We start from the raw sequence: 12176 nt of genomic DNA on the forward strand, positions 1-12176 counted from the left end.
CAGTTGCATATTTTCGGCGCTACATGAACATGATTGAATCTCACATATGGAAGTTTTTGCTCAAAATGAAAAGTAATTCCCAGAAAATGTATACGTAAACAAAGAGTCCGGGCTAGCTAATCTTCACGATGACAACAAGGAAAACTTAAAGCATCACATGCACATGTACCGTACTTAGCTGACGTACCACGCAGCACTTCTTTAGAAATGGAAACAATCACCTGCCCATGTTTCATGTTACAACATGTCCTATAAAGGTCAAAGTAAATGAAAAATGAATTTACTTGTTTACACAGACCTATTACCACTTAATTAACATTAGTTTGTTTTCATTCTGGCATAGAACATGGCACTGATGCAGTGATTGCTGTGTCCTCCAAAATATGCCACGGGTAGTCAGACGCATTTCTGCTTTCTGCACAATACGAGCCCCAAGCCCTGTTCATCATCAGACTGTCACACAGCCGCAGGTAATGCTAATACATGTAACCCCATTAATATGCAACTGCGAGCCCCATTTCTTACACTTAAATTCCTTCGTTTTATGCTGTCTCTCTGCCCTACACTTTTGGTCAGATTATTTTTCCGCCCTCTGTATAATTCTGCTCTTTTTTTAATCCTTTTACTGGTTTTGATGGTTAACCATCATCATCAGCCGCAAGGCGTCTTCTACACGACTGCTCTGACTGGAAAGCATAGCTGATTTTGTGTAGGAGCATGTGACGCTGCCAAGAGGCTATATTCTGATTTGCGCTGTTGGTAATGTAGAGAATTGGCCACAATACTTAAAGGTGTGATGCACCGGCTGGTTTAGAGATATCAAAGGCCATTACAGTGTAGCAGTAAAATTCCGATTTCCAGCGATAGAGTGCAACGCATGTGTTACTCAATGTTGTAGTTACAGGATAAAGAATTTTTGAACGTTGCTTTAACAAGTACTTTAGTTGTTGTCATAAACATTTCAGTATAGAATATAGCCACACCTACAGCCTTTTCATCTGCTTGTGAAGAGCTTCACGATTTACGGATGTTCTCACCAACTGCGACATGATCGCGTGTATAAACAGTGATCCAATACTTAAAATGCTTTTTCATTCCAGTCTCTGATCACAAATGACTTCTTTAGACGATGACCGGTTTCAGACTGTAATGATCATCTTCAGATCTTTTTTACACCAGGTCCTAAAGTGATACGGCCATAATAGCATCGTCAAAACATATGAATATAATCAGCATATCATCGTCACATAGATTTAAAATATGGTGTAGATTGGGCCATACCGTCCACATAGTGATTATTGCCAATACGTTGACATCTTCCAAGGTACTGTAGCCAGTTGGTGTGTTGGACCTTCCATAGAGCTACAGACCCCCTTGAAAGATGTCCTCCGCAGACGGGGACGAAACGTTGGGAATTGACACAGAATCCGTCAACCGACCACGCATAACAGCCCGGATACTTATAATAGACATTACTTCCGTTAGCAAAAAATTAGTTGTCTGCACGAAAGGCGCACCTGAATTCGCCCAGTACGTCTGGCTGTAGCGGACCGCTGACTGACTGGTGGGTGTCTGCCCGGCAGCTACCTGAGCAGTGCGGCGGCGGCAGCGGCGGCGGCAGCTGCGGCGACGGGCGCGCGCAACGGGTACCTGGACCCGCGCTTCGCGCCCTTCAAGTCGGGCGCCGCCACGCCCTTCGTAGGGCTGATGGCGCCGCTGACGGCGCCCGCCAGCCCGCTGCCCGGCATCAAGGGCGGCGTCGGCGGCGGCGTCGGCGTCGGCGGCGGGCCCGCGCCCACCGGCTCCCCCAAGGACGAGCACGGGGGCGGCGGCGGCAAGAAGGGCGGCGCGGGCGGCGGCGGCCCTCCCACGCCGGCGCCCACGCCCGCCCCCGCCACGGACCTGCTCGGCATGTTCCCGCCCATGATCGACATGAGCTCGACGCAGGCGCTGCTCTCCATGGTGCGCTCTGCCAACGCCTCCCAGCTCGAGAACTACCTTAAGGTGAGTGTCTTACTTTCCCGTCCAACCTATTGAAATTTGTATCAAAGGCTTTGACATTTCTACAGCTACATCCATGACCTGACGGTGTGTCGCGGAGGGTACCTTGAGTACCTCTATCGGTTCGCCCTTCTTTCCAGTCTCGTATTGTTCGTGGAAAGAAAGATTGCCGGTATGCCTCTGTGTGGGCTCTAATCTCTCTGATTTTATCCTCATGGTCTCTTCGCGAGATATACGTAGGAGGGAGCAATATACTGCTTCACTCCTCGGCGAAGGTATGTTCTCGAAACTTCAACAAAAGCCAGTACCGAGCTACTGAGCTTCTCTCCTGCAGAGTCTTCCACTGGAGTTTACCTATCATCTCCGTAACGCTTTCGTGATTACTAAATGATCCTGTAACGAAGTGCGCTGCTCTCCGTTGGATCTTCTCTCTCTCTCTCTCTCTCTTCTATCGACCCTATCTGGTACGGATCCCACACTGCTGAGCAGTATTCAAGCAGTGGGCGAACAAGCGTACTGTAACCTACTTCCTTTGTTTTCGGATTGCATTTCGTTACGATTCTTCCAATGAATCTCAGTCTGGCATCTGCTTTACCGACGATCATCTTTATATGATCATTCCATTTTAAATTACCCCTAATACCTACTCCCAGATGATTTATCGAATTAACTGCTTACAGTTGCTGACCTGCTATATTGCAGCTAAATGATAAAGGATCTTTCTTTCTATGTGTTCGCAGCAGATTACACTTGTCTACATTGAGATTCAGTATTAGGGGAGAATATTAGCAAAGTAACTAAAAACAGGTTAGTGCACTGTAATGCGTACATTTTTTTATTTACGTAAAACACAGAAATCGTGTTTCACAATCCCGTCAAAGAAAAGGTTCATAACTTTTTGTGAACAGCATGGCGGCGAGCTGGTATTTCATGGGCATACAAAAAACTGCCAGAGCCTCTACAAAAATGCATAGACAGAAATTATGGTTATGTTGAAAAATAGCTAAATATTCAAGCTGTAAACTTCTTTAAACTTACAAATAAACAGGTCTATGTACTTATAAAAAATTAGGAGACCTTACTTTTGGGATTACCCTCGTATAAAGCCTACACCGTGGACTAACAGACTCCAGTGGCGGACACTCGCCTGAAGGTGGCTGGACGGTTGCCAGCCGAAATATTGCGGCAAGGAGTCAACATTATCCGGCTGCAAACCCGAAACCTCATAGCACAGATTACGAGATGTTGGTCTCTGAATTTACTGCATATATTGGTTTGCGAAAATGTTGGAGGTATTTTAAGAAATATGGGAATCGTGTCAACTGTAGACGGTGCATGTAAGAGAGAGTGAGGGACCATAGCGCTCTAGAAGTTCTACGGCGCGGTAAAATAACGGCGAGGCTGAGTCAGACAAAACTTTTGTAGGTGGAGAGGATGGTGAAAGGATGTAATCCTCATGTATGGGCAATTACTAGTTGTAGTAATTTATGCTCTTTTTCTGTTTTTTTTTTTATGGTTACTAGATGGGTGCTGGCGGGAAACCAGAGTCGCGTTCACTTGCTAAACTGTCTCCCAGAGCTTTTCCGGGAAAGTGCATCTGAGAGTCTGAGTAATTTTACACGCTAATTACACTTTGTAGTGATAGTTTCCCTGTTTGCGGCAGAGTCTGACGGTGTGTTGTGTCGCAGGGTGCGAGCAGCCGCCGGCCGGCAGAGTGCTCTCCGCTGGACCTGAGTCCAGGAGCCGTGGTGCCGCCTCCAGCCAAGAGGCGGGCCTACCACGCCCCCTCCAGGAGCATCGGGGAGAGCCTCTTCGCCTCCAAGGACACGCACCGCCTGTAAGTACACGCACAGGCTCCTCCACACAAATAAACCTGATGCTTCACCACGCCCCTGGCTGATACTTCCTCTCGAGGCCATCTAGATCATATCCTGAAAGACGTTTGTGCTCCCAATGTACTGCCTCCAGCCCGAAAACTGGTTTGTTGCACCTCACTTCACAAGTATATCCCGGGAATCCCCCTCATCTGAGAATTTTTAGCATATTTCAGCCCCGTCAGTAGCTGTGATAGACCAATATATTGAAAAAACCGCCTCAGTTGCGAAAATTTTCTGGTCTTTACCCAGGTTTAGGCTAGAATAATGTAGCCTTCTTCAGAAGCATAAAATTACTATAACATGCCACAGTAAGGCACAGTAAACATTAAAAATTAAAACACAGACTACCGTGGTACAAGGTCGAATTAAAACTACTTAACAGAAGGCCAGCCCCGGTACTATAGGTATTAAATTTTAGTGTTGGCTGTGCCTTACTCTGATACGTAATAGTAATTTTACGCTTCTGAAGAAGGCTACATTATTCTATCCGAATCCTGGGCAGAGACCAGAAAATTTCCGCAACTGAGGCGGATTTTTCAATATATTAATCCTCATCATATCCGAATAACTACTGCATCATCATTCCATCTGAAACTGCTTGTATTGTATTGTTGTTGTTGTTGTTGTTGTTGTTGTTGTTGTCGTTGTTGTCGTTGCGGTCTTCAGTCCTGAGACTGGTTTGATGCAGCTCTCCATGCTAATCTATCCTGTGCAAGCTCCTTCATTTCCCAGTACCTACTGCGACCTACATCCTTCTGAATCTGCTTAGTGTATTCACGTCTTGGTCTCCCTCTACGATGTTTATCTTCCACGCTGCCCTCCAATACTAAACTGGTGATCCTTTGATGCCTCAGAACATGTCCTAACAACCGATCCCTTCTTCTAGTCAAGTTGTGCCACAAACTTCTCCCCAATCCTATTCAATACCTCCTCATTAGTTACGTGATCTACCCATCTAATCTTCAGCAATGTTCTGTAGCACCACATTTCTAAAGCTTCTATTCTCTTCTTGTCCAAACTATTTATTGTCCATGTTTCACTTCCATACATGGCTACACTCCATACAAATACTTTTAGGAACGACTTTATGACATTTAAATCTATACTCGATGTTAACAAATTTTTCTTCTTCAGAAACACTTTCCTTACCGTTTCCAGTCTACATATTATATCCTATCTACTTCGACCATCATCAGTTATTTTGCTCCCCAAATAGCAAAACTCCTTTACTACTTTGTGTCTTATTTCCTTGTATGTTAACCGGGTGCCTAGAAACGACGGAGAGGCTCCGTCTCCGCCGCAGCAGCAGTGGTCCACACCCCCACGACGACTACCGCAGTCCACTTCACCCCTCCGCCGCCCCACACCGAACCCAGAGTTACGGTGCGGTTCGGCCCCCAGTGGACCCCCACAGGGAACGTCTCACACCAGACGAGTGTAACCCCCTATATTTGCGCGGTAGAGTAATTGTGGTGTACGCGTACGTGGAGGACTTGTTTGCGCAGCAATCGCCGACATAGTGTAGCTGAGGCGGAATAAGGGGAACCAGCCCGCATTCGCCATGGCAGATGGAAAACCGCCTAAAAACCATCCACAGACTGGCTAGTTTACTGGACCAGGACACAAATCTGCCAGGCGGATTGGTGCCGCAGACCAGGCGCTCCTTCCCGCCCGGAAAGTCGTGCGTTAGACCGCACGGCCAACCGGGCGGGCCTCTGAAACTGCTTACTGTACTGAAGCCTTGGCCCTTCTCTATAATTTTTGCTACGCACACTTCTCACTGGCGATTCGTTAATGCCTCGGGATGCGTCACTCCATGCGCTACAGCTGCTTCTCCACCAGTACTGTAGACTCTGTATTCTCTGAAGAATGCGTTCACAAGTGTGTCGGCACTTACTTATTGACGAACTCTGTTCGTGGCCAAAGAATTCTTTGTTCTGAACCTTGACACGCTGTGGCTTGAATAACCCAGTTTCTTCTATGACTCTATGCTCGATGATAAATTTCTTTCATTTTTGATGACGCCTAATTAGAAATGTCCTGTACCAAAACTACTGTTCGGTAGCAAACGGTAGGAGTCCGGTAGTATTGGTAGGAAAAGATAAAAGAAAAGAATGTATGTTAAATCTGTATCGGTTTCTTTTTACTTTTACAACAACCACCTCTGTTTCACATTTAAAAAAAATCAAGAATTTTCGAATAAAACCTGAAATAAATATTAACAATCTCAGTTTTGCTATAAATACTGTTTTTTTTTAAGTAACAGGCAGGAAGATAAGTATGCAGAACAAAAATGTTCCTCAGGTTACCCAGCGCTTTATGTATCCTCACTCGGTTTTTAGACACCACGTCAGGGTTTTAAGGGACTCTAATGGGGCACCAATCACATATGTAAAAAAAGCGATCGTCATTAGGTAACGCCTGAGAGGTATGCAACACACCTAACATACAGGTAACGCGGGTACGACCTTTACTTACTAAAGCTACTAAGAAAACTGCTGTAGTCTACACTTGTCTTGTGATAATCTACAGCAGCCTACAGTAGTATCACAACTCTAACCTACTGCGAAACTTCTGTCTGCATGTTCGTTTACTTGTGTCACTGCATATATCATTTCAGTTGGTTAGAAAGAATGCGCGCGCGCGCGCGCGCGCGCACACACACACACACACACACACACACACACACACACACACACACACATATATATATATATATATATATATATATATATATATATATATATATATATATATATACCTTGTTACTGAAGCTCTAGCAGCAATCAAGGTTATAGACTTAAATTATGGGCCTTTGGTACCATGTTATGCCAACAACTGTTGATTATAACTGCCCAAACTTGTTTCAGAACATGAGTGGATACTTTTATTCAGTTCTGAAAATGAGAGCATGTTTTAAACACTAATAATTCTAGGGAAATTTCGAAAATTGCATACAGTTCTTGTTAATCAGAGCGTAAGTGAGCGTCAGCAAACACCAGTCACACACCAGCACCACAAACACTGTGTTTCGTGAAGTGCAAAAGCGTAACTTGCGAGTGGAGATGCTTAGAAACATGAATCGTGTTTTTGTGTGTGTTTCCACAGCCAGAGAAGTACGCTGACGAGGATGGATGTGTCGGAAATATCCGTGAGTGATAGCAAAATACAGTTGCGAAATTTTTTCGCGCAACAGAATTACGCATATAGATACAATGATGCGTTAACTGCTGAGCCCAACTCAAACTATCATTTAGTAGCCCGCCCGGTTGGCCGTGCGGTCTAACGCACGGCTTTCCGGGCGGGAAGGAGCGCCGGTCCCCGGCCAGTCTGTGGATGGTTTTTGGGCGGTTTTCCATCTGCCTCGGCAAATGCGGGCTGGTTCCCCTTATTCCGCCTCAGCTATACTATGTCGGCGATTGCTGCGCAAACAAGTTCTCCACGTACGCGTACACCACCATTACTCTGCCACGCAAACATAGGGGTTACACTCGTCTGATGTGAGGCGTTCTCTGGGGGTCCACCGGGGGCCGAACCGCTCAATAACCCTGGGTTCTGTGTGGGGCGGCGGAGGGGTGAAGTGGACTGAGGTAGTCGTCGTGGGGTTGCGGATCACTGCAGCTGCGGCGGGGACGGAGCCTCTGCGTCGTTTCTAGGTCTCCGGTTAACGTAAAATAACATAACATAACATAACGTCATTTAGTAGCAGATGATGCGCTTCCAGTGTACAATAATGTAAAGAGAGCCCTGCAGAACCTAACAGTGTAGAAAACAAGGAAATATCCGCAACAGACCAATAAAAGGTCTAATTCGGTTACAACAGTTAGTACTAAGAACGGCTTTACATTTTACGGAAGCGAATAAAAAGAATCCACTCGTGATGGCACGTGTTTGGGCATTTACAGACAGACAATAACTGCTTCCATAATTGGCGGATCTGAATGTCGATAACTGTTGGAAGGGTTGGCTTCCCCACTGACCAGTTTGTGACACGGCCTGCTGGTTGCGCAGGCGCCGGCTGGGCAGCGTATCACCGAAGCCGCGGCCCCCGGCGCCGCCCCCCGCCGCCTCCGCCTCCGCCGCCCCCGCGGCCGGCTCCCGCGTGCTGCCCTGCCCCTCGCTGTGCGGCGCCGCCTCCGCCGCCACCTGCGGCCCCGACGCCGCCGCCACTGCCACCTGGAGCGTCGACGACGTCGCCGCCTTCGTCGGCTCCATCGACCTGTGCGCCGAATACGCGCAGGTAAGTCGCCAGCCGCTGCCGTCCTTAACTTGCGCACTAGGGGGACCTCTGGGGGTCTGCTTGGTACAGACGAGGGTACCACTGCTGGAATGGACCGCATTAAGGTCATCGTTAGGAATAACCAGGTGCTCTAAATGAGTAGGGAATGTGTCGCAGAAGCAAAGAAAAAAGCGTAACAGGTTTAAAAGAACACACAATCTATAAGACTGGACTGTCAGTTACTGTAATGTTTGTGGCGTCACAGAACAGAGTTGAATTAATTCCAACGCGGTAAAAGAGCATCGCACAACTTACGTGATTGAATCTCATGTGGCATAGAGGGCGTCCCATCTAACGTTTTCACCTCAAATATTTCTGAAATCAAACTCCAAGATGCTACTCCAGGCGAGTGTAAAATGAACGTGCGCAACGGAACATAATAAACGCTAAAATTAAGATTTGGCCCTGTCTGACTACCCCCTGAAGCAGATAATAGGATCTCTTAATTCTATAAATTACAATCTAAACATGAATGAATGATGAAGGCAACTAATTCTACAAAATGATAAACGTTGTTCCTGCTTATATATTTACTAATCAATTGCTCAACTCTACCCCCTGTTATGACTACGCGGTCTAATATCAATAACACGGAATGATTGACATCATCTACGTACCAAACAATAAAAGTCAATACTTTCAAAGATGATCTACGGTGGTGTGGAAGCTCAGTGGAAATAAACTAGCATGATCACAACGGTTTAGCTTCATAGCCCTAATAAGCCAAAGCAATTTGCGATATCGCCGTATGTACTGCGTCTGGTGCATCGGAGTGATGGTTCTCGTACTCGTCTGCGGCGATGGATGAACTCCAGCCACAAAATAAAACTCTTTCAAACACCAGGACGGCAGAAGGCGGTCCTCTGACTAATATACTGTAATACTGTCTTCTCCTCTCTGGGTTCTACAAACGAAAAACGCGAACTCCCAACCACAAGGGCGGAGTTCAGATAACGTCTCAAAGTAAGTATAGGCAGACAAAGTGCTCTCAATTACTGAACGCTGCGTACTTCCAACCCGCAGGTGAAGTCCAGAATCGTAAGGTTCGCAACAGTACAGTGCCTAACAGTTCTAACTATAAACTCTCCTGAGAGCAAAGACAACAAATCCGTCTGTTCCAACAAAGCTGATATCGAGCGACCGTCACACAGTGGCTTTCACTTTGGAAGACCTCGTCTCTCCAGCGCTGGCTTCCCAGCAAGGCTCGGCTCCATATCATCGTAATACCGAAAACGAATCATATTCCCAATACCACGGAATATTCTCCCTCTCTACAGATTCTTCCGAACGCCGACCAACCATATTTTAGTTTTTTGTCGTCCAGCATGGAGGGTTTGCGAGGAAAGACCTATACTCGTACAATGGAACGCTTCTGAGTCAAAATCCTTGGAAATAACCCAGACTGCGTGGTTTCCGAGGTGCCGCTTCTTCGTTGCTCTCACCTGGGTCCCAGATTTTCAGCGTCCGGAAGTATTATCCGGTTATCCTTCCGGCCCCTACTACAATAGCGGCCGGCCGTCACCCTATTGTGCTCCAGAGCTCAGGTGCCACGATGTCCGTCCGGCTACTTCCTGTGTTTAGGCAGGACCAACACCTGTGCGGGCCTTCCACCCAGACGTTGAGTTCTGCCTGCCATTTCATCTTCACTGGCGTTTCAAACTCTACTAGTGTAGGCCAACATTCATTACGCCGTTCTGCTAATAAAGACATTCCGTCACCTTTCATGCAATAAGCGTTAACAATTATTTACAAGGCGTACGTGACAATTTCAGTCTCCTTTATATATTCATATATACGATGTACTACCTATTGAATAATACATAAAGTGGTTGTAGATCACGACAAAGTATGTGGATGAGTGCTTGTAAGATGCGAAATTATAACCACCTTACAAAACAAAATGCAAATTACCATGGATGCACCTATGTCAGGTGATTACACATTGGGCAGGTATACACATTCTGTACATCTAAACAAACGTCACATTCAACATAAAATTGCGTTTTTTTGCTCAATTAGGGACATGTATCTTTTCTATGGAAATGAAAGCTAGAGGTACAGTTTGTGATGGCAGACATATGTTCACTTCTCTAAACTTTATGCCACCTGGAATACTTAGACGTCAAGTAATGGAGACAGTTCAACTGTTTCTGTCGTAGTGCTGTAATATCGTAACGCGGGTTGCCTGCTGCAGCCAATCCTTGATCTGCGCATTACGGCCGAAATTGTGGCGCCGTTGCCTTCTTTCGAAATCTTCGTATTTGAGAAGGTACGAGGCTTACAACGATGAAAGTAAGTGTGCCGTCATCAGTGTGCATACTGTTTTCATATATATATATATATATATATATATATATATATATATATATATATATATATATATATATTCCTGGAAATTGAAATAAGAACACCGTGAATTCATTGTCCCAGGAAGGGGAAACTTTATTGACACATTCCTGGGGTCAGATACATCACATGATCACACTGACAGAACCACAGGCACATAGACACAGGCAACAGAGCATGCACAATGTCGGCACTAGTACAGTGTATATCCACCTTTCGCAGCAATGCAGGCTGCTATTCTCCCATGGAGACGATCGTAGAGATGCTGGATGTAGTCCTGTGGAACGGCTTGCCATGCCATTTCCACCTGGCGCCTCAGTTGTACCAGCGTTCGTGCTGGACGTGCAGACCGCGTGAGACGACGCTTCATCCAGTCCCAAACATGCTCAATGGGGGACAGATCCGGAGATCTTGCTGGCCAGGGTAGTTGACTTACACCTTCTAGAGCACGTTGGGTGGCACGGGATACATGCGGACGTGCATTGTCCTGTTGGAACAGCAAGTTCCCTTGCCGGTCTAGGAATGGTAGAACGATGGGTTCGATGACGGTTTGGATGTACCGTGCACTATTCAGTGTCCCCTCGACGATCACCAGAGGTGTACGGCCAGTGTAGGAGATCGCTCCCCACACCATGATGCCGGGTGTTGGCCCTGTGTGCCTCGGTCGTATGCAGTCCTGATTGTGGCGCTCACCTGCACGGCGCCAAACACGCATACGACCATCATTGGCACCAAGGCAGAAGCGACTCTCATCGCTGAAGACGACACGTCTCCATTCGTCCCTCCATTCACGCCTGTCGCGACACCACTGGACGCGGGCTGCACCATGTTGGGGCGTGAGCGGAAGACGGCCTAACGGTGTGCGGGACCGTAGCCCAGCTTCATGGAGACGGTTGCGAATGGTCCTCGCCGATACCCCAGGAGCAACAGTGTCCCTAATTTGCTGGGAAGTGGCGGTGCGGTTCCCTACGGCACTGCGTAGGATCCTACAGTCTTGGCGTGCATCCGTGCGTCGCTGCGGTCCGGTCCCAGGTCGACGGGCACGTGCACCTTCCGCCGACCACTGGCGACAACATCGATGTACTGTGGAGACCTCACGCCCCACGTGTTGAGCAATTCGGCGGTACGTCCACCCGGCCTCCCGCATGCCCACTATACGCCCTCGCTCAAAGTCCGTCATCTGCACATACGGTTCACGTCCACGCTGTCGCGGCATGCTACCAGTGTTAAAGACTGCGATGGAGCTCCGTATGCCACGGCAAACTGGCTGACACTGACGGCGGCGGTGCACAAATGCTGCGCAGCTAGCGCCATTCGACGGCCAACACCGCGGTTCCTGGTGTGTCCGCTGTGCCCTGCGTGTGATCATTGCTTGTACAGCCCTCTCGCAGTGTCCGGAGCAAGTATGGTGGGTCTGACACACCGGTGTCAATGTGTTCTTTTTTCCATTTCCAGGAGTATATATATATATAGTGTGTGTCACTCAAGAAACCTAACTTTGTGTTGAACGCGACGTTCGTTTATATTTATTGGTTGGGCATTCCTGCCCACTGTGTGAGCCCTTGAGATAGTGCAACCCAATAGCATATTTCATACTTAGTTTCGTTTCGGAGACATATGAGGTGGCAGAGTTAGGATATTTAGTGGATATCAGCCTATGTTCAGACGAACGT

At 47.2% G+C, this 12176-nt stretch overlaps 1 protein-coding gene across 1 annotated transcript in view; it reads left to right on the top strand.

Annotated features, from left to right (window-relative positions):
- The window catches only part of LOC126355821 (spidroin-2), a 714550-nt gene that overhangs the window by 372228 nt on the left and 330146 nt on the right, over positions 1-12176 (top strand). Inside the window, exons 4-6 of the mRNA XM_050006266.1 lie at positions 1584-2004; positions 3690-3838; positions 7890-8118. Of these exons, the coding sequence (XP_049862223.1) occupies positions 1584-2004; positions 3690-3838; positions 7890-8118 (799 nt within the window). The remainder of the gene's footprint in view (positions 1-1583; positions 2005-3689; positions 3839-7889; positions 8119-12176) is intronic.

This window comes from Schistocerca gregaria, chromosome 3 (genome assembly GCF_023897955.1).
Source record: "Schistocerca gregaria isolate iqSchGreg1 chromosome 3, iqSchGreg1.2, whole genome shotgun sequence".
NCBI classification, from domain to species: domain Eukaryota; kingdom Metazoa; phylum Arthropoda; class Insecta; order Orthoptera; family Acrididae; genus Schistocerca; species Schistocerca gregaria.